Source organism: Drosophila sechellia, chromosome 3R (genome assembly GCF_004382195.2).
Source record: "Drosophila sechellia strain sech25 chromosome 3R, ASM438219v1, whole genome shotgun sequence".
NCBI lineage: Eukaryota > Metazoa > Arthropoda > Insecta > Diptera > Drosophilidae > Drosophila > Drosophila sechellia.
This window is the reverse complement of record NC_045952.1, coordinates 22,503,706-22,529,734: the sequence shown is the minus strand read 5'-3', so window position 1 is coordinate 22,529,734 and position 26,029 is coordinate 22,503,706. Positions and strand designations below refer to the sequence as shown.

Here is a 26,029-nt window from a genome sequence, read left to right as displayed (position 1 = left end):
TGGAGTTTGGTATCGGTTTTCTGTTTTCTGGCATTCATGAAACAATTTCCTGGGATCTTACAATTAACACTACATCAATGTATGTACTATAATTAGTATTTTTAGTTTTTGCGTTTTTTTTTTGTTTTATGGGTAATCATGTTTTGGATTTCTTTGAATAGCATATTATTTAAACTTACATTCTATTTTTGGTTTTTTCAGTGTTTTGTGTGTATTCATTTTGTTTTTAAATACATTCAAAAAACATAACGCAAGGGTGTAAAAAACGATGTGCAGTGTTTCCTTGTTGCGGTTTCTCTTTGTACGAAATGAGGCGATAATAACCAAATCTCCTGCGGGCTGCAATTCAATTTGCTGGGGGCTAATCGATCCAGTGAACGCCAATTTTGGAAGGCGTGCTGGAGGATGGTCCGGATGACGACGCCGCGTCGCCAACGACGCCGGGGGCTACGCAATCTGGGATGATAGTGGGTCGAATCGTAAAGCAAAATCATAGGTTTTTCTTAATGGTCAAATATAAAAATTGGCTCTGGCGCATGTTTCGTTCAATCCATTGCATAGCCCACGACTGGTGGCGTCGGGCGCGCCCTCCGATCTCTGCCGGATTTGGCTAGAGACGTATGTCACGGAAATCGGTCGAGTGTGCTCCGATTAACCCCTGGCACTGAGCCCCTTAATCGCAGCCGGAGGTGATTTGCCGAACGCAAAGGGTGGTGGTGTTTGGTTTGGTTTCGTGTTTGTGTTAAGATCAAACTCCCACCCAGCCGCCCCATACCCCACCCCCACAAATCCGCATGCGGATTCGCAGGGGGCGAGACCAGGGACGGATTGGGCTTGGATTTGGATTTTGGTGAGCACTGCCATGCGATTTCCGTGACCTTTCCATGGCAGTGCGTGTCTGATGGATTGCGGGAAGAACTCTGGTCTGTTCGTGGACGTGTGCCTCTCGGTGTGACCTTGTTTGGGCGGCGGACCTGCAGCCGAGTGCGTCCCGCGCTCAATGGTTTATCCGGTTTTTGATGCCGGATCCGGCTATTCCCGCACCCAACTGGGCCACGCCGTCGCTTCGTGTAGTGTGCCAGGGATGGGCCGAGTGCGCAGGCGAATAGCCGCTGGGGCAAGGGATCCGCACTCGACCCTTCCCTGGCCGGCGATACTCAACTGCTCCTGGTACTGGCACTACATAAATACATAGTTGGCAGTAACATGAGGCGTGTGGTGTGTCGTTCACATAAGACATAATGTAAAATTAGTTATAAAACTTTCAAAAATTGTTTTCTTTATAAGCGTTTTAAAGTTGAAATTGTAGTTTTTCGGATTTTGTGTCTCCTCTGTACTCTTCTCATTCCTCTAGGCGGATTTGATATCCAAAATAAGTTGGTTGTTTTTGGTTTTTTCTTTCATTTTTTGTTTCTTGTTTTAGACAAATGCAGGTAAAATACTTGCGATGCCATTGCCTACGCTCGAAAAATGCATTTTCCTATTTCTCGTGGTTTTTCACTTTCCTCTTTCTTTTGGTGGACGCACAGCAGCGGAGAAAATTCATACCAATTGCACAATCCAAAGGTGTTTTTCCCATTTAATTCAATGGCGCACAGGACGAGCTAGGCCCGCCTGTGGATTCCAATTTATTCGTCCCAATTAGTAGTTAGCCAACTATGCAATTTGCTGCTTTTTCCCCACTCAAAAGTTTCAATATCGCGTTTCGAATCGATCCACAACATAAAAAAGTTTCGTATAAATTTTCCCGCATCTGCTGTACGTTTGTGTCTTGACCTGGCTGGGTTTTTTTTTTTATCCTTTTCACGTTGGTTTCGGAACACTAGGGTTCGCTGGAACACAACATTATTTAGCTATTTGGTAATACATAGCTTTACTTTTTCGATTTCATTTCGTTTGTCGTAGTTCGGGTGTGCTTACTTGGTTTTACGCGATTTCATTTAGTTATAACAAACAATTTTCAACAATTTTGTACTTTTTGTTTTGTTTTCTTGGGTTTCTCTAGCTTTAGCTTTACTCCTTCTTTTTGTTTTCTGTTTCATTCTCCCTGTTTCTTTTTCACTACTGCTTGCGCTTCTTTCTGTTTAACGGTATCACTAATCGGTTTCTGCTGTCGCTTACATAGGAACAAAACGAGAAGGAACATAATTGAACTTGAATTTGATACAACTTGGCCAGACTATTGCTGAGTGCTTTTGAATTAAATCTCTTTTTTTTACTATAAATACCCTCTATTGTTTAACATTTGAGTTGGCTTAGTTTCATGTCTGCCCGCTGCGCATCTTAATGCTTTCTACACTGTACGAAATGCAAATGGCGGGCGGACAGTGTTGGTTCGAGCTGTTTGAGTTTAACGTACTGATTTCAGACCGTGGAAAGGCGGCCGGGTTCGCGAGCTGCTTAACTGATCATCTTCATCTAATCCGATCTAATACTGTGGACTGGACACTTTATACAAGTAATTTTGATTACAGCTTTTGATTTTCGAGTTGCCAGCTCTTTGGTTTCTGTGGTCTTTGGTGTTCAGTGTTGGACTGAGATGGCTAGTGGCTTCTTCTTTAGCTTCTGCTCCTGCTCCTTTTGCTTCTTCTGCTGCTGCTTTTGCTATTGGGTGGGGGGATCGGGTGGGCTTTTCGCGGGTGGGTGGGTCTGTGGTCTGTGTGGGGTGTGGGATGCAGTTTGGTTCTGCGCTGGAATTAGCACGTTAAATCAGACGCTCGCTGTACCATATTCAGAAATCCGTGTTGTTCGTACCGCCGTCGCCCTCGGCGCCCTCCCCAGCCACGCCCACTTCGCCAACGCTGGGCGGTAGGGCCAGGGACATAGGGGGGGCGGCCGAGCCGGCCGCCATCATGGTGGGTTCCGTGTTCCGGCGTTTCATTTTCAGCTTGTTCTTTTTCAACATGGTGGCCTGCGGTTAACGGTATTCATTTGACATTTTTAACGGTGGTATTTAGATAGAGATAGAGAAAATTCGAAATTTAAAGTTCAAAGCGTCCGGTGCATTAATTAGTTAAGAAATTATTTTTTATAGATTTAAGTTGTAGCATTTGTTTGGTATTCGTGTGAATTTGTGTATTTTCATTTCGGTTGGAGAGAAAAAGAGAGTAAGAAAATAGATCGTTAACGTAAGGGAAATAAATTTCTTTTGCCTTAGCTTAGATTCGTTATAAGTGCTTCAAAAGCTAGCTGAGAAATCAGGCAAAATGCAACGGAAGTCAATCAACAAAATGGTTTCGGTTATAGATATTTCGATACTGAATGATGGATTACGAAAGCTTGCAGTTGAGAAACGGAACGGAAACGGAAATGGAACAAAATTCGATCAAGTTCCTCCAAGCGGGGAAATCAAAGAAAATTATCGCATATAAATTAATCAAAAATGTTGTAGACAACTTCTAGGCGCTGTGGCTTGCGGTGTAGTGTGTTCGTGTGGCTTGGTGTGGTGTGGTGTACTGAGGTGGATAGTGGTGGCTTCAGTTGGCTAAGTTCAAGTTCAACAGCGGTGGTCACAGTTTTCTTGTGCAGTGGGTGGTTCTTTGGTTGGTTGGTTGGTGGGTGGTGTGTGTTTCATCTTGGGTGGTGGTTCAAAGTACTTAGAGCTTAACAGAACCAACTTTTATTTACAGCTATTTGTTTTAAGTTTTTACTTTAAATTTTTACTTTTTGTTTGCTTGTTAATGCTATTTCTCGCCTTTGGAAGATAAACTTTAATTTGGTTGCGCATTGGAGTTTTGCTCTTGTTTAAATATTCGATTTTCGGTTACAATTTGGCCACTTTCTCTGCTGATCTGTTATGGGTCACTTTTCTGATGGTTTGATTATAGAGTTATCTGACTATCTGGTTTTATGGGTTGAAACAGGAGAACCAATATCGCAGGCCGGTAGCCAAGCTCTAGGTGCTGCCAAAGCCGGCAGGTAGAGTCATCGAAGCCTCCTTTTCCCCATTCTCGGCCAGCTGCTGCTGCTGCTGTTGTTGCTGCTGCTGCAGTTGCTGCTGCGACTGGGACTGCGGGGATCCCGATACCGACACGGATCCCGATCCCGATCCCTGTTGAGCCACTGAAAGACTCAGAACCGCCGGCGAGATATGAGGCTCCGTGAGGCGGCGCTTACTCTTCGTTTTCTTCAGCATGGTGGCCTAAATATATAGCGTAAAACACACACATGGTCAAATCCGACATACACACAGGCACACGCACATCAAACAGAGAAAAATTTAGAACGCTACATACAGTCCTTCTCTTGCCGATTTCATTAGTTTTTCAATTATTATTTTTCAATATATATATATCTTTTTTTTTTTCTTTTGAGCTGTCATCAACAAATGAAAAATGCAAAAAAAAACGTGGCTATTTTACATGGTTAGAGGGGGTGGCTCGGGGTGTTTCAATTGGTGTGTGCTCTATTAATTAATTACGACACAAGGGACGGGATTTACCAAGGGACAAATTACAAAGTTAACATACAAAACACGCATATCCAACGCACACGCAGACAAAATGTTACATTGTTTCAAGTTCGATGACAATCGGATCCGTTTTAATTAGTAATATAAGATCGTTTTCAGTAGCAATTATAAATTTAACTAACTATTAAAGCTCTGAGTCTTGGAGTAATTATTAGTACCGATTGCCATCATATTTTGGTTATTAACAATTACTCTTCGTCTTTATTGCACTAATGGAAATAAAACAACAGGCAATCCTAGTATTATATCCCAATTTCGGTTTCTTTTCCCGTGCCTATATGTATTACTTATAACTAAATTTCAACTGTCATGTATGCTCTGTGGTTTTTCACTAAGTTAGTTCTTGTTAAGGGGTGTAATAATTGAAATAAAACGAAACTTAAATGTGTTGCCCTCGAAATATTCAATAAATAGGTAAGAAAAGCTTTTATTTTAGACGTGAACGTAGATGTTTTGTCTGTGTTAACTTAAGTATGAAATGAGGATATCTTTTAAGAAGCCAGCATGCCATAGAACAAAGAAACATCAGATACATGCAGGGAATCGGCTAAGTGAAGGCCAAATCCGAAGGAAGCCACTTACCTTGAGGGCCGACTTTAGGACGACCACATCGCCGGGACTCTGAATCCAGGGCTCACCGTCCACCTGGACGGGCATATCGGTGTTCAAATGTATCTTGATGTGACCACCCTGGAGTTAAAGTTCATAAATTAATGATATGGTATCTAATCGAATCAAAAGGTTTTGTGCTTACCTGAGCTATGCGCATGGCCGTACGAATTCCGGATTGGATTTGACCCAAGTGAACTACTCCCGTCACACCGACCACCTCCAACATTCCATCGTAATGGTTGGGCGTTGAGAACTGGTCGTCCTTGTCGGGACCCCAGGGATTGGCACCGCTGCCCCAGCTGAAAAATGGTTGATTAGGTTGCATTCCATGGAATGTTACATTATATAAAAGACTTGATATATACCTTAAAATGTTCAAGATAATGATGCCATCGACGGGTGGCAGTTCGACAATCTTGCCATCGACCTCCAGGCGCAGTTCCTTTTGCAAATCCTTGACAGCCTTGCGACCCACGATCTTGCGCAGTCCCATCTTGACGTAGTAGCCCTTGTTGCGCAGTCGCGAATTGAACTGATTGGGATTCTCTTCACGCGCATTGTGGAAGTCCAGGCAGAGGTCCGCATCTATTCCAATGCCAAAGTAGTTGTTCATCACGAAGATCTGAGAGTTATCCTCGTTTTGGGCACCACCTGAATGGAACGCCAAGATCGTTTAGTCATCTCCAATTTACATATTACTTGGATTAAACATCGACACAGGACACCAAATATTTAACTGACAACATCGAGGTGTATAATATGCATGGCTTAATTTACCTAATTAATGGTTGAACCTTGTAGTGTCTGAGCTGATTGGTGTTTAGCTTACCTTTCTAGAAGTTTGTGACATGCAAATCCCTACAAGGATATTTTACACATCGAAACTAAACAGCATTTCTCATCAGATACCAAACTAGGCTAGTGGTTTACATAAGGGGGTTTTTTTTTGGGGTTATCTTAGGAAGAGACTTTATTTTAGTGCACTGTAAGGACGTACGACTTCTATATCTTGAGAGTTAACAAAAAAATATTTGCTATTAAACTTCTATAGCGGATCTTTGTTCCTGTAACTACAAAGTATTACCAGATAAAGTTTGGATACATCTATCAAAAACCAGTTAGTTAAAGATAGCTTTTAAAAATGTACATATGCTACATTTGTACAGCCTTGAATATGAGTATCTATATTTTGGATTTGAGTGTAATAGGCGGAATATTACAGCCGAATCCGGTATTTAGTCAAAGCACAGGTTTAATCACAACACAAAATATAAGGTTCGGGCGTGGTCAAGGACTGGGACAGGTACTGGAACGGATACTTCAAGGGTTAGACACTAGACGGGTTTACGAGTATGTAACGTAGAGAAAGAACACACGAACGAAGTTTTGAAAACACCAAATGACCTGATATATCACTCGATGTCAGAGCCGGTAATTGATGATGCTGATTGGTTTGTTGCGATTGCGATAGGTGTGCTTGGTGTGCCTTCTTCTTCTTACCGGTTGTTTGCGAGGGCGCCTTCATGGCCGGCTCTTCGGGCTTGTCCTCCGGATGGAAGACAACCGTCCAGCGGTCCAGCCGTATCTCCTCCGCCTCGATGACGTCGCGGAGCAGATTCAACGGATCCTCACCGCCGGTGTAGCCGGAGCCCCAGCACAAAACGCGAGCCAAGTCGTTGCCTTGAGAGGATTTAGATGGAAGAAGTTAAGGAATTTTAATATACTTGATGTAATGCATAGGAATTTAAAAATTATACAACTACATCTGGTTTTAAAGGAGGATCATGCAGCTGTCACTTACCTGTTCCCAGTGGAACAATGGCGCAAGGTGGGCTGGAGCACTCCGAGTCCTGGCCTACATTGTCCAGGCACTGTAGCACCCAACCAATGGTGCCATCTCCGCCGCAAACCAGAATTTTGTAGTTGGTTATTTGCCGGAATACATACAAGCTAAGATCATGATAGAATCAAAGATAAGTGGGTGAATCACAAACAGGTGTTTGAGTTAAACGTACCCAGGCAAAGGACCGCCATTATCCAGATCGAATACCTGGTAGGGATTCAGCAGTTTCCTGAAGCTGGAGATCAGCTCCAATCCCTGGCAGCCACCGGACTTAACATTGACAAAGACCAACAGCGGTCTCACATCCGAGGGAACCATGCTGGGCTCGATGTTCGGCAGGAGCAGAACCAGCAGTTTCTTGTCCTCGATTATGGTCTCGCGAAGATTGTAGAAGGCTCGAACCTGCAGGTAATACATCCCATAAGTTATGTTCCACTTAGGCATTGCTATATTTTGAGATACCCACCGCCTTCATGGAGTCCTCAAAGGTGAGCACCACTGAGCCATACTCGTAGTAGATGGGTCCGATGCTAATAAACTTGTTCTCGTCGGTTACGTACTTGTTGAGGATCTGCTCGTAGTTGCGCTGCGAGAGACCGGTGGGCAGATTGCCCACGAACAGCGCGATATTGGGACCATGCGGATCCTGCTTGTGCTGCATGTAGAACCGCATGAGCTCCATCTGTCGGATGGAGTCCTTGCCCAGCTGCTTCATAATATCCCAGGGCCTTTCGTTCCACGACAAAATGCGTTCGGTCACGCCGCGATCGAGCAACACTTCCGAGCACCTGACGAAGATTGGGGATATGGGTTATTGATGGTTTAAAATCGATTGCCAATGTACAACTTACCTGTAGTCCTGTATCTGGTTATCCTGCAGCCCGAACTTGTCCAGGGCATCGCGTATCAAATCCTTAATAACTGTGCTATTATCTACAGGAACGCTGACATAGGGATCCTCCAGCATCGAGCACTGCAGCTTGCCGGGGTAAACGCGCACATGGCCACGGTCACGGTCATGGAACCGGAGGTATATGGCCGGTCGCTTGCCCTCCAGGTGCACCAGGTTGAGCACGGGGGTGGGATCGAGCATCGGAGTGTCCTCCATGCCGGCGGGTGCATACAGATCGGTCAGATAGAAGGCCTGCGGGTCGCGTGTAATGTGGAATGCCCGCAGCGCGGTGGTCAGCAGCTGCTCCAGCGTATAGGTGCGCTGCACGATGATCACACGGTACTGCTGGCGTCGGAATGAGTTGTTGCCATCGAACACCTTGATCATCTCTGTGGGATAGAAAAGTTAAAGTTTGAAGTTCTCATTTTTCAGACTCCATTCGCACCTATATCCTTTTCCTCGCGCTCCTTCTCCTTCTTCTCACGATCCTTCTCCGACTTATCCGACTTGTGGCCGGAACCGGAGTCGGGTCTATAGTGCCCGGAGGAACCACCGGCAGCCGATGCCGATGCACCAGCTGCGGATGAGCCTCCAGCACCGCCACTTCCGGCTCCTCCACCTGCACCACCGCTGCTGGGTCCATGTCCCGATTCGGCCTTGCTGGCCGACTCTTCGTCCTTGAAACGGGGTGTGTCGCCGCTGCTGAACTCCTCGGATATGCTGCGTGCTGGGGATCACAGAGATGGGGGTTAGTACCTGGTCAGATCCTCACTGGGACAGACATTGTTTAGTAGCAACAAAAGCGGCCTTGGCCTGGTGTTAGATACTTAGTTACGTTCGGAAAAATGTGCATTAAACAAGTTCTTTTTTTAAATGATTAATTAGTTTTAAATGCAATTTTCTGTCTTAAATATATAGATTTAATACATATCCTTCCGAGTATTTATCATGCGGTTATGTCGGTGTTAATGATTAGTGGCATTGCAATGTGGGGCGGAATGGTGCGGATGATTAGTGGCTCGATGGTTAGCGATTAGTGGGTTATGGCCAAGTGGTTGAACAGAAAACGGGGACGGGTCAACCAAAACAAAAACCAAAACAGAGTGGTTAGCGCATACTGAGGTCCTTTATAAAACCCAGATCCTTTCGGTTAGCAGGACTGAGACAAAGACAAAGACAGAGAAAGAAGTGAAAGGAGTACGGTTGGCTAGTCACCTCTGCGCTTCTGGTAGCGCGGCTTGCGCCAGCCGACGGAGAGGCCCTGCCGCACCTGGCGGAGCAGCCGCCCCAGGACATGACCATCGCTGGCGTCACTGGCCCTCGATCGACTGCTGGCCCCGCCGTCGCTGATGTCGCCGGCAAAAGCCACATCATCACTGGCCCCGCTCGGCCGGTCGTCCAGGTAGAGATCATCGAAGCCAACATCGTCGTCCACATCGGTGGCGTCCAGTCGCCCGGCCAGCATGTGATAGTTGTCGTCGTACGGATGGAAGTTGCCATCCTCGTCCTGGATGGTGATCTCGATATTCTGCGACAGCCTGTCCAGGCTGTAGTTGCTTTTGCCGCCCACACCGACCGCATTCTTGGGCGATCTCTTCGAGCGTCGGCGCTGGAACAAGCCGCGTCCGTACTTCTTATAACGCGACACAGCCGTTATGGCCGCCGACTCCTGGAAGGACTTGCTCCTGCCCACCGGCGACAGCTGCAGCAGCGTGGCCGGGGCAGAGGGCGATGCCGAGGAGCAGTCACTCGAATTGGAGTTGGACAGCGGAGAGCTGAGGGAGCCGCCCTTGCCCTGCGCCTTGTGCTTGGGCATGAGTATGGGTTTGGGCTTGGGTTTAATTTGGGCCAGAGCCCCAGTCTTGGGTTGCTGGCGTCCGCCCTGGACGCTCAAGGCGTGCCCGGACTTTCCCGGGGCAGTGGTGCTGGTGGTGGCGATGTTGCTGGTGGCGGGTGCAGTTGCTCCGCCAGGAACATTGAAGGCATTGCTATTATTAGTACTATTATAGCTAAGGTTGCTGATCAGATTGAGGCTGCTGTCGAGGTCATCGGTATTGGTCAGCTCGCCGCCCGTGTCCGAGGTCTCGTAGCAGCTTTCCCTCGGCACAGTATCGCCCTCCGCCTCCGCCTCGGCATCCCCGTGGTAGTCCGTCTCGCTGACGTCCCGCGGCTGCCGGCTGCGCAGGGATCTTCGCCGCAGGGCGACGTCGCAGTGGTCGTAATCATCGCTCAGATCGCCACCGCTTATATCACAGACACCGCCGTCCACATCGTCTTCATCTTCGCTGGGCGAGAGGCCACCGCTGCTGATGCCCCTTTTCCGCCTCCGCTTGCCCTGGCCAAGTTTCCGAAAAAGATTCGTGTAGAGCAGGTGCAGCGAGGAGTTGGCCGAGGGCGACTTCTGAAGATTACCAATCACATTCGACGTGGAGGTGGTTAGCTGCAGGGCGCTGTCCTGCTCCGTGTTCTCCTCCTCGGGCTCCTCCTCAGGCTGATCCTGGTCCCGCTCCCGATCTTGCTCCGCCTCGTTGCTCGTCTCGCCGACTGTCAGCGAGGAGGGCGTCGGAGAGTGGCACAGTGAGATGGAGCCACAGGAGGTGGGCGTGGGCGGCGTGGAAAGGAGAAAATGTTGTTTCGATTGCTCAAGCCTTTGCCTGTGGAGCTCGAGCAGCTCCTTCAGGCCCAGGCTCGTCAGCGAACCCGATCCGGCGCCCGGAATCGGGCAGCTCAAATCCGGACTGGCTGCCGGTGGCGCCCACACACACATAGATAGACACATCATCAATCAACGGAAAACGTATATAAAACGCATCCATAAAACCCAAAAGAGAAAAAGAAAAGAAAAGAAAAAACACAACGAAAACTAAATCAAAAATCAAAAAAGTATTGGGAGAATCGAGGAAAATCGTCGGTGGGATTGATTGGTAGAGTGATAGATAGATAGAGTGATGGTCTGCCATGATCTGAATGAGCTGGAGCGATGTGGTATCTGATCTTTGGAGTTCTTGTACTTGTTTTAGGATTGGTTTCTATTTTTCAGTGATCGGAGTGTGCACACAACACAACATCGATAGCAACTTTTTGGGGGAGTGGGTGAGTATTGCTACATCGCTATAGAGGGTGAGTGCACCAGGCTACACTGAGAAATAAAGGCACCTTGATATGATATGATTAAGGATACGAGCATCATAACTATTCTCAGTGTAGGATCTGGCTGATTAGGATGGCTGATTTTGGTTTTGATAAGGCCAGACAAATCTGGAATGGCAGCATATCCTGCCGGATCAGGACTCTGTACTTACGACACGAGTAGTCGCGCACGAGCGAAGTCTTCGATTTGACCTGGACGCCGATGATGGCCTCGATGGGCACCTCGGTGCGCGGAATCGAGACTGAGTGCGGAGGTAAGTAGATAGGTTGTAGAATACCAAAATTACATTCGGTTGGCAGGTACATGCGACATCCGGCATGGGTCGTCATGCCGCACCACTCGCAACGATAGCCTGTTAATAAAGTTTAAACATTAATACATAAACATAGTAATGATTGTTTAATTAAAGTTATCTACCAGTGAGACATTCCGAGGACCAACAGGTTTTCTTGCAGTAAGCGCATTTGGACGTTGATGGAAGATTGCCCTCTCGCCAGTGATGCTGTAATTGGACGATATACTCGATTATACATTGCTGATCCTCACCAGCGTGGCGATTGCACTCACCTGATGCTTCACATTAAGCAGCTCCTTGCCCGGCACATACGTGGCATTCTCGGTGCAATCGGGCACGGCAAAATCTTGGCACTCAATATGCGCGAAATATTCGCAGACTGCGGATAGATATGTATATTATTAGATATGTATATGTATATATTAGCTGACTAGAGTGAACTGTTGCGATCCGATGTGACTTGGAACGTAGCATACTTTTATGGCAACACCATTTGAAAATTGGTATGCCATGGGGTTAAAGCATGTGTCCATATAGAACAGATGCGCTTGATGGCTTGAACAATGGATCGCAGGTGAACAGAAGTGACTGACACGGAAAACGAATGCTGCGAAACCCATTATCAGGGCGGGCACAGAAGGAGGACAGTGGACTGATGTATATATTCTGTCACTTACCTAAACAATGCACCGCTGGCGTTTCATCCAATCGCTTACGGCAAACTGTGCAGAATTTTCTCTTGTGATGAGTTGGCTCGGACCAACAATGGGCAACGGGATTCTGTGCGGAATGGAATGACACATGACAGCTATATTCGTTCGTTCTGAATTGTGAATGCGAGCTCCACCGCCGGCTACGTACCTTTATAATACATGGAGCGATGCCGGAACAGGGCGTTACCACGCTGCTGACACATCGTTCGTGAATGATAAAGTTGCAAACTGAAAGTGGAGGAGAGATGGTGGTTATGCAATGTTCTGGCAGAAGTTCACAAGTTATTTCAATAAGATCACAATGTCGAGTGCTTATCGAAAGGGAACCGGCTGGTGTGACACTTCGTATACGTAATATCCTTCGATATTAGGAAAATATGCAAAAATTGCGTATACGTAACATCCCAAGACTTGGTTTTTAATCATTTAAATATTTCTAAAACTCGATTGCAAATAAAAAATCCTTATATATAAGGTTGATATATTTCTAATAGATAGTTTTCAGACCTGTGAGAGAACTGTGTGCTAAATGGGCCCATGGGACCCCGATTGTGCTCCACCCCTGCGTGCAACCGCAAAGTCACCGCGTCATTGGTAGCCTGCATGCCATTCATAGTTGCCGAGTTCACGGACGACGGCACATTCATTGAAGTTGCCCGCAGGGCGCCAGAGGGGGCGTGGCAGGGGCAACGCAAGTGGCAAGCTCTAAGCTAAGTGGCCAAGGTAATGCAACCAGCATGAGTAGAGCGGCGCGGGGAGAGCGGGGGGCACATTGTACAAAGCCCGACTGCTTATCTCCCTCTCTCACTCGTATCAGATAGCTAAGCCCGCTCTCTATCCGTCCCGTTTCTCCTATCACCTGGGCTAAATGTTTACCCTTACTGCACTGAAGGATATAAGATGTTTTTGGAACAAATATGATAATTTTCTATGATGTTATATTATTAAAACCACTTTTAAGGAAGAGCAAAGCAGTGCAAATTTAAGTTTTACTAATTAGCATTGATGAGTGATCAAGTTTGTGTTTCCTAAGAAAAGAGACTTTTTTCTATGATAGTAGCCAAAAATGAAAACGCACTACTTTCTCCTCCTTCTACAACTGTACATATGCATTTATGCTCTCATTTTGTGTGCAGCAATCTTAACATAGATATCATAGTTCTTTTTTTAGCCCGCCGTAAAAGTTGTATTTACACAAAGACAAAAGTCGGGGCGGCGTACAGAAACAAACACTTGCTGCGTTCGTGTATATGTAAATGCATAATTATCTTTGTGTGTGCAAGGGGGAGTGGCAGGGGGCGGCGGGTAGTTTGCGTTTGGTGTTCGGCGGTTGGGAAAGAGAGAAAGCAGAAAACTAGGCCGCTGACCTGAGGCGCAGTGCTGACGTCATGAATGAACTCGTGAATGTGCTTTAGTTTTTGGCCCGTTTTATAAATAAAACAGCGGGCAGTCGTCAAGCAGTGCAAGCAGAGCGAAGAAGAGAGACGGAGAAGGACAAACGTGACGCTCGCTGCAGTTGCGAATGCAGAACATAACTGTAGTTCGCCCAGCCAGCTGTCTCGCTCTAGCCAAGGCTTTTCCTTGTGACTTACTTTCAACTGTTGTTGTTTTGTTGCACGTGCGATGGGTGGCTGGGCGGTGGGATTGCAGAAGCAACAGCTGAGCGTGTATACGCCCTGTGGGTCAGCGCTTGAAATCGGTGTATTTTTCCCTTTTTCGGTACTTTCCACTTTGTTGCATGCCTGCATTATGTATACCAGCAAATTTTGTGTGCTTTCTCCCGCTCTCTCTTTCTCCTTCTACCGTTTTTTGTGTAGATAAGCATAAGCAGACAAACAGCAATGCCAACGCATGGGGAAATTTTCGAAATGCTTTTCAGTCTGCCTTCCTTGTGTGTGTGTGTGTGGGGAAATTTTGGGTTGGAAACTCAACACACTTTTACTTTTGCTTCTCTTCGCATTTCCTTTTTCCCTTGGCCCAAAGCAACAAATCCAAGAATAACAAAGGAGAATGAAGAAGAAGCAGAGCAAGAAGCAGCAGCACAAAGCCAAATTTAAAGCACACACCAATACACATGCATGCGTGGGAAAAGGACGAAGCAGGAGGACAAAACGGAGCAGAGGGAGTTGGAGGTTAGGGACAATTGAATACGCACAAGTTGACATGCGTAGTGCGTGAAGAGGAAGCACAATTAAAATTGATATTTGCCCAGAGGAGAGTTATACAATTCAATTGAGGTGTAGCCAAAATACACACACACATTTACATGCCGAAAACAGGAAGGGAGGCTAAAGAAGAAGAACTCATTGAATTAAAAATAGCTGGACATGCTTAATAATAAATAGGCGCATACATAAACACATTCGCAAAGAGACAGTTGGATGACGCATATCAAACACGCATAAATCAAAATCCTCGAAATGTTTTTGCACAGCGAAAAAAGTGGGTCAAAGCTTTAAAATTCGAAATTAAATAAATTAATGACTTCGAAATAAATCTCTTGTTTTCCACAATTAGAAGTGTTTTCCGCGGAAAGCATTTTAAATATCAGAACGGAGCACCCTAAGTAATATTTATTTAATTTGTAGTAATCCTTTAGTGACTGAAATATTTGAAATGAAAGTTTTCCCATCCTCCAACATAATTCTAGGTATGCCCAGTTTTAAATGACTATTTTCTCAATTCTCTCACTCCGTGTTTATCTGTATTTTGCCCTGGCTAACCGACATTTAATCGTTCTTGGCTTGATTTCATTAGCGTCGGAAGTGCTTGCCACTGGAGATTTTTTCCGGCTGGCCTGCAACGTCAGCATTGCCCTTCCTCTTTATCGCTCTTTCGCATTCTCCTACTCCCCCTCGTTCTGTGCGATGATCCAGCCAAGCTGACGACCCCGAAAGTCTGTTTATTATACTCTATCTGAGCAGGGGATATAGCAAAATCAGATGTGTTTGGCATCTACATAACATGTTGATAATGGCCATAAATATAGTAGATCACTTTCGCGGGATTTCATTGACGTGTTTAATTAGTAATAATATTTTCTATTTCATTTACAACATATACGTTTTTGATTAATATTTGCTTTGTTAATTATGTATAGAAACCATGTTATAGCGTATTTTTTGATCGTCTCGAAGGGCTGCCCTTTGTGGCTGCGCCCGTTGTTCTCCATTCACTTTGGTTATGAATGAACAGCGTCGACAACGAGGCAATTAACAAGGCAAATCCCCCTTCCATTCATCACCCCCATACCAAAAAAAAAAGAACGCCAGCCCCTCACCCCATTTGGTTTTCGGTTCCGCTGGCATCGTCGTCATTTTCCATGGCGGCCATTGATGACGCACTTTTAGCCCTTCGCTGCTATCGGCAGGGGCACCTCACTCGGATTCAGATTCGGATCCGGATCGGTGGCAAAGGGGTTGCTTTGGTTTGAGTTTGGGGCTCCAGCTTGCATTGAGGTGGATGGTTCATGGCTACAAGCACAAGCTACAAGCTACCGGCTTGTAGATATCCCAAGCTCAGGCAACCAACCAACCAACCAACCAACCACCCACCCACTACCCACACTCACACCCCGCCCGCAGGTCATGCATCCAATTTGATTTGGGTGCGCACCTGCTGCTCTTGTTGCAGTCCGCTGCTCCGCTTCCCCTGAAAAACCAATTGAAAATTCGCCTGCGGACTGCGGACTGCATCTGTGTGTATGTATATATGTGTGTGTTTTGCACAGTGTTGGAGAGTGCATTTCGCATTTGACCTACTTTCGAGATTCAGAGAGCCTGAGCTCTATTTCTGGTACTTGCTTTTCTGGCCAAGTGCGTGGGCAGCTGCAGTTCCAGCTTCCAGCATCTAGAGTCCAATTGGATATGCAACTCATTTATGACGGCAGTTCGAATCATCTGCCCACTTCAGAAACGACGCCTCTGCACTGTTTTCATTTGGCTGGCCAACGCGGCGTATGCTCGATGAGCGACCCAGTAGCGGCACGCCCGGGGGTATGCAATACCCACAGCACATATTTGCCACACTCCTCATATTTGCCACTCGCATACATTATATGGTATGGCTGCTCAATATAAATATCGGATGTTTTGACCGCCATTAAAACACTGCCAAAATGCACTGAAAATGTCATAGGCAAGTGCAAAGAAAACAATACGAAATTTTGGCATTTTTGACTGCCAGACGGGCAATAAATTCGCCAGCTATATGTTGGTGGACTAAGCGACTGAGTGCAGTCATGGAATCTCGTTTTGTTCACTTAGAGATAGCTTTTATGATCCCTCGCACTGGTCATTAAAGTGCACAGAACAACAAGTCATGGTCCGCTTAAGAAGACCAAAAAAATGTAAACAGCTTGGGCTATAAATGGGCATTCAGGAATATGTAGCTTGTTTTCAAAAACAATTCAGGTATTTCAGAATATATGTTTGCAGTAATGGCAAGTGCTTCATGTGGAAATCACAAACCTTAAAAAGATCAATGAATTATTACAGAAATACTTTTTATGCACTAGAAGCAAAGTAATGTGGTTTATATTTCGTTCGTTCCATTTTAATACGAATGAGCACATTGCATCTAATTAGAGTGTTAATAGTGCTAATATTGACAATAAGAATTGTTTTGAAGAACAGACTGAAAAGCTGCGAAGTGGAAAAACTATAAACACGGAGGCCGCATAAAATGGCAAGCGTTAATCGCGATAATTATAATAATGGCAACAACCAGAGCCACAAATCCCGAGAACAAAATTACACAAATAAACACAGAGGAAAAGCGAAGTATATTCATCATGATGCCAGGCGCCTAACACACTTCCCATTGGGAGAGTCGGTTGCCTCAGTTCGGTGGATTCCGCATCCGATTTGGTGCTCCTGCCGCGTTTCATTTCGATCCGAATCGTCCCGATTGGGCGAGTGATGTGCTCTGTTTCATAGATTTCCATGGCAATAACACATAGTACATATGTACATATACACATCCATATCTACACAGCGAATCGGAACCGTCTATGACGTCGTTGGCGCTCCGCTCACGTCACGACGGACACGGCCAACAGCCGCACAATTTGGAAAAGTTCAAACGCGCACACTTATCGGCCGCAAATAGCCCGATGATGCCGCCCCTAGATCTAGATGCTGCCACTGTCGGAGCACATATACAATACAATCTATACAATCTATACGATCTACACGATCCGTACAATCTACACAAACCGTAGGTGACCCATTGGTCATGTGGCGATGACGTCGGGTCTGCCGATCACTATGCACGAGGAGAACTTGTTTAGTTTCACAGGGAAAACGCAATTGTCGGGCGAGGACCAAACCAATTGCTTTATTTTCGCTTCGGATAATTTACATTACTCTAGTACTTTATCAATAGCAAACCTTTATTTCTAAATGTCAAGATATACTTTCAACCTATTAAGTTATTAAGTTATTTTACTGGTGCTTTGAACACTTCACTTGTACTATCCAAAATAATAATAATCATTTCATGATAAGATTCCTATATTTCGCCATTCTGTGCATGTTTGTGTACCCACTACTGCCTCATCCTCATCGACATCAGCGGCCGCATTTCCATTCCAAGTTTATGGCAATTTAAAAAGTATTTTCAAAACTAGACGAAATGTATTTTTACATCTGCCGCTGGCGTTGAAGATGTTCGATGATTTGCGCGCTGCGTTTTCTCGGTTCTGTTTAGTGCTCATTAATTACAACTTATTTCTATTGCGGCCATTGAGACTGAATTGAGAACTAATGGAAGAACTAAAATTCGGTAGAATCGAGGAATACTATTGCTAGTTTTTCAAGAAAGATGTTGTTTAAGATTCAAGGGAAAGTTTCGACGGAGATATTCCAATGTAATATGCCATTCTGATCAAATTGCATACGCAATAAATATGAATAATGAAAAGTGGGATATCCTGTGATCTCATTGATGTAAAGTACTATTACTATGCTTACCTTCGCAGATATATCCCTGCTGGATGAGGCCCCAGAGCAGATCCGAGCAGTGGTGACAGTATGTTGGCTTATGAAATGTCTTCTTCACGAATGAATGCCCACCATCCGCCATTTTGTTTGCCTGTGTCCGCAGCCCGCCCCACTTCCTGTCCTTCTGCTTCCGGTCTATCCTGCTCCTCCTTGTGCCTCCTTATGCCCCGTTGCCTTATGCGTAGAGTGGATTCCTTGTGCGTTGTCCTGCTGGAGGATGCTGTTGCAGCTGCAAGGTCTCTCGATGTTGCAGTTATATGAGCAGTATTCGCGGCTGCTGCGAGTGCACTATGTGTTGCAGTTGCAATATCGCCTGCTGCTGCTGTGCAGATGGGCTATTTCGAAGTGGGATTCTTGCGGTTGGGCAACTTAGGCCGCTGCTGCCGGTGCGGGCGTCGACGCCAGCTGTGGCAGCGCTGCCGTACCGACCGAGGGCGTTCGATTGGCGTGGGCGTGGCAGGACTGCTCCTTCTGATCCTGCTGCTCCTTCTGCTGCTGTTGCTGCTCCTGGTGCTTTTCCGACTTTTCCTGTTGCTGCTGACAAAAGCGATGCGATAGTGACGACGGCGAAAGTGACGGCGACGACGGCTGCATTTTCATCCATTGGTCAGGTAGCGGCTCCCTTATCCGGACATTTGCTTGCCGGGATCGGTGTTATTCCTCGCTTTGAACTTTATTTATCCTTACTAGTTTCTATATACATATTGGCTATGTATCATATTTGCTTGGATTCATATTCATGCATCTTTGGTTTGGTTAAGCGTTTTCGTTTAAAACTTTCTTTTGGTGGTAAGTTTTTAACTGTTAATTATTTACAATTTCTGGCGCTGCACTGAACAAAATAAAATTGATAATTGCTCGTTAGAATTTTTGTGTGCCATTTGGAATATATAGATTCCAGTTGAATTTTGTATATAGCACTGCACACACAGTCGCGGACACACACGTAGGCACACTTCACTCGGCGGGCGGTCTTCACTTTACTACTACCGAAAACGAACAGTCGCAGCAGCAGCAGCTCGGAAAATGTTTTTCTTCGACTTCGCTCGTTCCTTTGCTTTTCCACTTTCCGCTTTCCTGCGCTGATACGTGGGCGCCGCACACCCCAAAAGAAAAAAACAGCAGAGCCAAAAAATGAAAGGAAAACGTTTCCCGATAATAAAATCCACAAGAGCGGGAGTTTCCACAGGGAAATGCGAGAGAAAGAGAAGGCTAGAAAGAGAGAGAGATGGGGCTGCGCGAGAGAGAAGGCACGCGTCATGCGTGGTGAGTTGGGTAAAAAAGTTCCCAGTATTCTTGGAGCATCATAAAAAAGTAGTAGACATCAATATAATAATAGAAGTGGCAAAAATATGATATCAACAGCGTGTACCGCTGTGAAAAGGAGAAAGGGAGCCACAGGGAAAAGGAGAAAGAGAGAGTGGCATAGAAAGTGAGAGAGGGAGCTAGAGCAAACTGCATTGCTTCAGTTTCCCCCACCCAAAGCGATTCTATCAATTTCCATAGCTGCGGCGCCCTCAAGTATGCAACATGTTCTGCGACGAACCAATTACCACCGCCACCCACTTTCCCAGCACCACCCCCTCGCAGCCAAAGGCCGCCCACCGCCAGCGGGTATGGCCAAGGACAATCCAGTCAAATATTATATCATACAGGTCCTAATAATAGACGGAAACAAAGGTAACGACACTTGAAGTTTTCAACTTGATGACAATAAACGATAGCTAACGGAAGGCGCACAAATCCGCATTGTGTGTATACGCAAAGTTAAGGTCGGCATAATGGCCCTCGAGCACAAGGATCTTGGTGCTTATTTAGTATATATGACTTAACATATTCTTAGCATTGATTTTCCATCCAATTATGCCCTAAGTTCATAATTCTATAACTATCTATTGGGACAACAAGATATAAGTTTCTGATTGTTTAAAACCCTCAGCTTTTAGTTCGATTTCCCGTTTCCTATAAAATATTGATATTAACGTATAGTTTATGTGCGCAGAAAGCACCTACAAAAAATTATAGTAGTTATCATGATTTAAAGCAGATTATAGATGGAATCAAGGAATATATATAGAACTGAAACGAACATAGGCATTTACATTCTATAAATGAAGTTGTTAACTCTTGAAGTACTGCGAACTTGAGCAGCGAGTTGTGAACTTGGACTTGACGGTACTATTATTTGCACCGCAACTGTGAGTGTGGAGCCAGCCTGACGACGTGGAATGTCCAGGACCCGTTTCCCGTGTCCATATATCCTGGCCACCAGGCGATGTCCTGGCGACATGCGCACTCCGGAACCCACCACACTCGCTCGCCCGAACTCAACTCCACCACGACGGAGCGTTTCAACGAAAGTGGCCAAGTTTAAGGATAAATCACAACGAGCAATATTTTTGCAACAAATGCGTTGAACGGGGGGCAAGTTAGGGGGTTGGGTGATGAAAACTTTGCGGCTTTGCTTTTCTTAGGGAAATTATTGTTTTGTTTTGGGCTGGGGAAGGCGCAAGCAGCAGAAAAAAACGAAAATTATGGATGCTAATGGGGGGCCCAAAAAAGCGAGATATATAGATTTCAGAGGCTGTGTATACACACACACTCTACAACTGTAGACAAAGCAGCCGTACTTCGTACCCACTGGGGCCGTGGTGGCGCCCACCCAGCCCACTGACGCCCCCACCCCTTTCCCCCTCTGTACTTGCCACCCACCACCCACTTTTCCCACCCAATGCTGCGCGCTTCGCTCTTTTCGGGCCGCATGAGCAAATCGCAATAGATAGAGAATTTTTTTCTTTCTTTCTTTTGCTGGCGCGGCTTGATTCCTTGCCACCACATATATATATATATGTATGAATATATATATATGATTGGTATATATATGCGAATATATATGTATCTGGACGGAGTGCGTGTGGCCTTGTCTTTTTCCATTTTCATTGCTAATCACACGAAGGAGTTAATTTGTTAAAACTTTGGCTTCGCCTGGGAAAGTGGGGCCTGGAAAACTCTTAGCACTTGGCACATATGACAACGTAATTTTCACGCGCACACACACACTCGCGATTTTGGAGAGAGAAATTTTATGTACCATACATTTTTGAAGCTGCAAAATTTTGCACATTCGATTTTCACACTGCCACTAATGCTGCCTGCTACTGCTGCTGCTGCCGATGCTGCTTTTTCATTCGTTTTTCTTTTCTAGCCGCACTTCAGACTTTTTTTCCTTCACCGGATGGAAAATTTTCACACGCACAGCAATCGAGTTAAAGCGAGTTTTTCGCGAGTTTTCAGCGTGATTTCCCCCGAGTTTTCCACGCGTTTTATGCACTTTTCTGCTGCGAGTGTGTGAGAATTTTCCTGTGTGCTGGCTGTGTGGAAATGGAAATCCAGTGAAAATCCGCAACCGTTACGTACGGAAGAGCACACCTAGCTGCTGTGTGTGCTCCGCTGAAGACGATGGTGCGCTCTGCGGACGGGTCTGCAACTTTCTCGCGGCGCAGCGCCTTTATCGCTGCCTTCGCCGCTGCTTCGCCTGGCGCTCTCGCTGCGTCCCGCTCGCACGCGCCGTGGGGCCAATCGCGCCCTCTCGCTCGACGCTGAGTGTGTTGAGTTCGCCGAATTCCTGTGTGCGTGCGTGCCCAACAACAAACAGGGGGAAATTTTGGGGAGCTCCCGTTAGGGAGAGAGCCAGGTCGCGCTCTCTCTCTCGTTCGCAGGCAGGATGCTCTCTGGCGCCCGCCTCCCAAATAAAAATGAAATCAACAATTTGTTGGTCGGCGAGCTGCCAACTTGGCCCCAAAATAAATGTGGCCAAGCTAAGAGAGGAAATTGGCCCAAAGAACGACAATTATTTCAAATTGTGGCTTTATTGAAGGTTAGAAATGTAGGTTTTTTGAAAACAAATTAGTTTTACATTAACTATTAAAATCAATCAATCAGTAAGAAAATGTATTTTGTTGTATTTTCTAATTCAATTTAGTAAAATCTCATAAAAACATACTTTTCAAAATCCATTGCCTACTTTTTTGTGCTTATTGCACGTCATGACCACTTTTGTCCCAACAGAAAAGAATAGTCCTGAAATATAAAAACTCTCACGCTCGATACCATCTTTATTTGTAGCAAAAAATGCATAAAGTAAACAGAGTTGTAATTGGTTACTTTGGATACATATTTATATATTTATAGGGCTTTTAACTTACAACTATAGAGTTGAGCACACCGTCGATTAATCCCATCGCTTTACTTTGCTTATCATTAAGCTAATCTTTACAAATATGAATGTGTGTGAGCAACCGATATTGCTGCTTTTTTGTGAAATAAAATGTGTTGCAAATTGGATTTGCCAAGCGAAATTAGGAATAGTTTTAACAGCACTTCTATACACAATGTTTTTATGCTGACACAGGGTGTTTAAATTACAATAGAACCGGTATACTTTTGGGTTACGTTGAATACACAGATACACGCATACAATTAAGGCGACTTTAAATGGGTTCAATATAGATAATGCCTTTCTGGGTTTACTTTTGCATAGAGCCAACTTAGCCCAGGCCGTGATCGTCGAAGAAACTCTGCGGGGTCTCATCCTGGAAAGGGAGAATGCTTAGCTTCAGTTACGTGATCTATACTTTACAGCGCTTGGGGTAAAAGGAAAACAAATAAAAGCATCGATACTGGGTGCTAACCCTCATAAATAGACTATGAAAACGGGGGTGGAAAATAGTAGCAACTAAATACAAAAGTACACCAAACGGGTGCGCTAAGCCAGACAGATAGTTAGATAGACAGTTTGGAGGGAGTGGAGCTCAGAGATCAGATCAGTGGAGGCGAAACAAAGTGGGCGTCAAGAAGTCAGATCAGTCAAACTGGTCAGTCACAACAACAGCAAAGACAACAATCAAAACTATACGTATAACAAAGACACTATAAAGAAAACTGAGGTTCACCAGGTCTTACCATTTTCATATAGCATACGAGTACAAATAGGATTTGTTTCAAAAATACTTGGTTTTTATTTTAAATTGTTTTTTTCAGTTACAAAACACAGAAAATTTGGCTAAAACGTACAACACACATACATAAACATATATATATATATACTTGTAGATATAGATAAACTAGATTTTTTATTCGGTTACCACTAGGGGATGATTATTACAATTTTCAATTATATATCGTTCAACATTAAAGCTTACATGTTTCTATTGTAAGAATAGTATTGCATATTTCCCCACTAAATTAGTTATTGCCCATTTGGTGATTGATTGGAATGATCTTTCGATTATATAATGTAGATAGGAAGAGGAATATTAATTCAGTTCAGGAACCCCATGTGGAACTACGTGAGGTTGGCTTGTTTTGCATGAACTTTGCTGAATCTATTGTGTCTGTGCGTGAAATTTACGAGATAGGGTGTATGGAAACCGCATACCAGATGCTCTGATGTTACTATCTAGTATTATTGCTTTTTGGAGCCTCACGCTGCTTGGCGTCTTCTTTCAGCGGTTTGGTACTGTACAACAGCCAAATCACACACTAGTGTTGAGGAGTGGATGGATCAGTGCTGTAAAGTGCCAAGTGCAGCACACATTATCGCTGGGGTGTAACTGTGTGTGTTATTGTGTGCTTGTTGTGTCTGGGTGTGCTTGTAATATCAACTACATAAGGCCTAGGGTGTTCTAGTTCTTTAGAGGAGTCCAATGTCTCTTAAAGTGCCCTCAACGGCTTCGTCCTGGAGTACAGAGAATAAGAACAATAAGAACGAGAAGAGTAGAAGGAAAGAGAGTAGTAGTGGTAGTACAAGTAGTAGGTGTAAGTGTAAGTAGAATGGGTCCAAAAAAGAAACCAATTTCGATCTTGTTTTGCTTTTCTTTCATGTACGGCACAACTTGGAAACACGAAATGCATATTATATGGATGAACATCACAGCGCAGCGCGGGGAAGGCAGGGAAATGGAAGCTGGGCAATATACACATATATATACAGCTGGACGAAGGATTGACTGATCTGACCTATCGACTCTCCACTAACTCTTTGCAGATCGGGAATATAACTTTATGTTCTTTACACTGGTTCTTTGGGATGGGTTTTCTTTTCTTCTTGGTATTTATTTGTTTTAATTGATTAGTTGAGATACTCATTGAAGTCCTGTGGTGGTTGTTCGTGGTGGTAGTAGTTGTGTTAACATCGATATATGCAGTGGCGGGTAGGGTAAGCGTTAATAATAACAAGAGAGAGGGTACATGGGTTACACATTTATATATGGCTTATGGTATGGCAAGAATATGTTTAGTTGAACATTGTCTCTAGTTAGTAATTCATCTACAAAGGTCATGCAAAATAATCAAGCCAACTACGATCGACAAATTGCTACAAATCGGGTTAGGAGACTTACAAGAGTTACGGTCACAAAATAAACACAGGCTAAAAATTATACTATAAATGGCAAACAAGGTTTTAGTTTTACTGCACAGCAACATCTAATGCAAGTTCAATACTGTGGCGATTAGATATTTCCTGGTAGATTCTCACAATTCACAATTCGTTTTCGAGTAGGCGTTTCGAAACTCAAGACGGCATGCAAATAAAAAATCGATTGAGTGCGTGTGCGCCAGCCGAGGTGGTTTACATCAGATTCGGAACTTAAAGATAATGACATCGCTGCTGCAAGGACACACACGCACACTGGACTTAGGATCTATTGCAGCGAGTAAAAGAACTCTTCTTGCTTCGAGTGGTTAGAGGTGTTTTGTTTATAGAGATTAGTTTTGATTGCACAAATTAGAGAAATAAGAACGAGAATAGGTAGGAGTAGAGTATAAAGAGAAAACCGTGATATGATGAGGTATGACATTGTAAACTTTATAGATAGGCATTAATTTATAGATGCAAACAAACACTAACGAGGTAACGAAACTAAAAACCATCAACTTGAATGAATATATAAAACAATTAACAATATCCGGCATAGGTAGAGTGACACAACCGTTTTAGGCATTACAGATCATATGTCTCGGGTGTACTGACCTCTTGGAGCAGATCCTGCGAGGCAATCGCCTTAAGTACGTTCTTTTTGGACGTCTCCTGGATCTCGCCGCCAATGAGCAGCTCGTCCAGGATAAAGTATGCTTTTTCAAAGTTAAAGATAATGTCCAGCTCGCAGACCTGTTCAGCAAATGGGAAATATAACACTCTTTATCGCTTCCATTGGAAAGTGGTGTTAGTAACTTACGCTGCCGAAGTACTTATCCAACAGCTCCACATAGCGATGAATGATCTCTAGTGTCAGCAATTCGTTGTCGTTCTGCTCGATGGCGCAACAGAAATACAAGCTGGCATACCTATACGGCAACAAACGTGAATGTATGTGTTATAAGTATGATCTACAGTTATTCTTAAGAATATTGATACGATTTTATTACCTTTTGTAGACAATTTTGCAGTCCTTCCACTCCAGAAAGGAGCACATTTTGGGCTTGCGGGCCAGTATCGTAGTGACGAGTTCCCGGGTGATTTTCTTTTTCACCTTATCCGGATACGCCATGTACCACTTTTGTAACCGCAGTTTGCCCTGCCGACTAAACAGCAGCATGAAAAGCATCTGAAATAAGGCAGCAAGTCCAGAACGTTTATTGATTTTACGGTCGTAATGCATTTTTCATATCTTTTAAGGGCAGCGAAGCTCCCAATTTCCACCGACACAGTCATCGAGCAGCCCCACCAACACACACACTTGTACACCTGGAGCCACCGCATCGCCAACACACAAATCCCATTCGATAACGAAAAAAATCACTTTTTCAGCAAATTTTTCTTGAGCCTTACCATTTATTTTTGTTTTTCTCTTTGTGGTTAAGTTTTTCCGTGGGCTGGGAGTACAAAATATATGGAAAATCCTTATTTTTCCATGCAGTCAGCGAGCAAAACACACATAGAAAGTTCTTCTTCGTGCACTGCTGCCATTCGCACTGCATCTGCCGAAGTGTTCAAGTGAATGGCAAGTACAGTAGGCTTCAAGCAAATAGAGATAGTTACACAATTATC

General features: G+C 44.7%; 2 protein-coding genes across 7 annotated transcripts; both read right to left on the bottom strand.

Annotated features, from left to right (window-relative positions):
* Positions 1 to 1,246: 1,246 nt before the first annotated feature.
* On the bottom strand, positions 1,247 to 21,467 carry LOC6607657 (diacylglycerol kinase theta). 4 transcript variants are annotated; one of them, XM_032720923.1, is made up of 18 exons: positions 21,397 to 21,467; positions 17,950 to 18,811; positions 12,126 to 12,205; positions 11,942 to 12,044; positions 11,537 to 11,643; positions 11,387 to 11,471; positions 11,121 to 11,321; positions 9,034 to 10,560; positions 8,264 to 8,545; positions 7,778 to 8,207; positions 7,393 to 7,714; positions 7,099 to 7,328; positions 6,885 to 7,033; positions 6,488 to 6,763; positions 5,449 to 5,734; positions 5,226 to 5,382; positions 5,054 to 5,161; positions 1,247 to 4,141 (listed from the first exon to the last, which is right to left on the bottom strand). In XM_032720923.1, exons 2-18 carry the CDS (start codon positions 18,059 to 18,061, stop codon positions 3,896 to 3,898), a joined length of 4,701 nt encoding a protein of 1,566 aa, XP_032576814.1. In that variant the 5' UTR covers positions 18,062 to 18,811; positions 21,397 to 21,467; the 3' UTR covers positions 1,247 to 3,895. The 4 variants fall into 4 exon arrangements, with proteins under 4 accessions (XP_032576814.1, XP_032576815.1, XP_032576816.1 ...); XM_032720924.1 differs by having other exon boundaries at positions 6,584 to 6,763; XM_032720925.1 differs by lacking the exon at positions 9,034 to 10,560 and having other exon boundaries at positions 21,397 to 21,462.
* A 609-nt stretch (positions 21,468 to 22,076) lies between these two features.
* On the bottom strand, positions 22,077 to 25,954 carry LOC6607655 (AP-1 complex subunit sigma-2). Of its 3 annotated transcripts, none has more exons than XM_002032384.2 (5): positions 25,811 to 25,953; positions 25,408 to 25,586; positions 25,218 to 25,326; positions 25,013 to 25,150; positions 22,077 to 22,571 (listed from the first exon to the last, which is right to left on the bottom strand). In XM_002032384.2, exons 1-5 carry the CDS (start codon positions 25,811 to 25,813, stop codon positions 22,527 to 22,529), a joined length of 474 nt encoding a protein of 157 aa, XP_002032420.2. In that variant the 5' UTR covers positions 25,814 to 25,953; the 3' UTR covers positions 22,077 to 22,526. The 3 variants fall into 3 exon arrangements, with proteins under 3 accessions (XP_002032420.2, XP_032576978.1, XP_032576977.1); XM_032721087.1 differs by lacking the exon at positions 22,077 to 22,571 and adding an exon at positions 22,974 to 24,133 and having other exon boundaries at positions 25,811 to 25,954; XM_032721086.1 differs by lacking the exon at positions 22,077 to 22,571 and adding an exon at positions 22,974 to 23,716.
* Between the last annotated feature and the right edge of the window lie 75 nt (positions 25,955 to 26,029).

Coding starts and splice junctions, on each gene's coding strand:
- LOC6607655 (XM_002032384.2), bottom strand. Junction 25,327..25,407: donor TGCAAAATTGTCTACAAAAG/GTAATAAAATCG, acceptor GTTGCCGTATAG/GTATGCCAGCTTGTATTTCT. Junction 25,151..25,217: donor TGGATAAGTACTTCGGCAGC/GTAAGTTACTAA, acceptor TTTGCTGAACAG/GTCTGCGAGCTGGACATTAT.
- LOC6607657 (XM_032720923.1), bottom strand. CDS start 18,061: ATGGCGGATGGTGGGCATTCATTCGTGAAGAAGACATTTCATAAGCCA. Junction 5,735..6,487: donor GACATCGAGTGATATATCAG/GTCATTTGGTGT, acceptor CGTTCCATTCAG/GTGGTGCCCAAAACGAGGAT. Junction 5,162..5,225: donor CGGCCATGCGCATAGCTCAG/GTAAGCACAAAA, acceptor CTTTAACTCCAG/GGTGGTCACATCAAGATACA.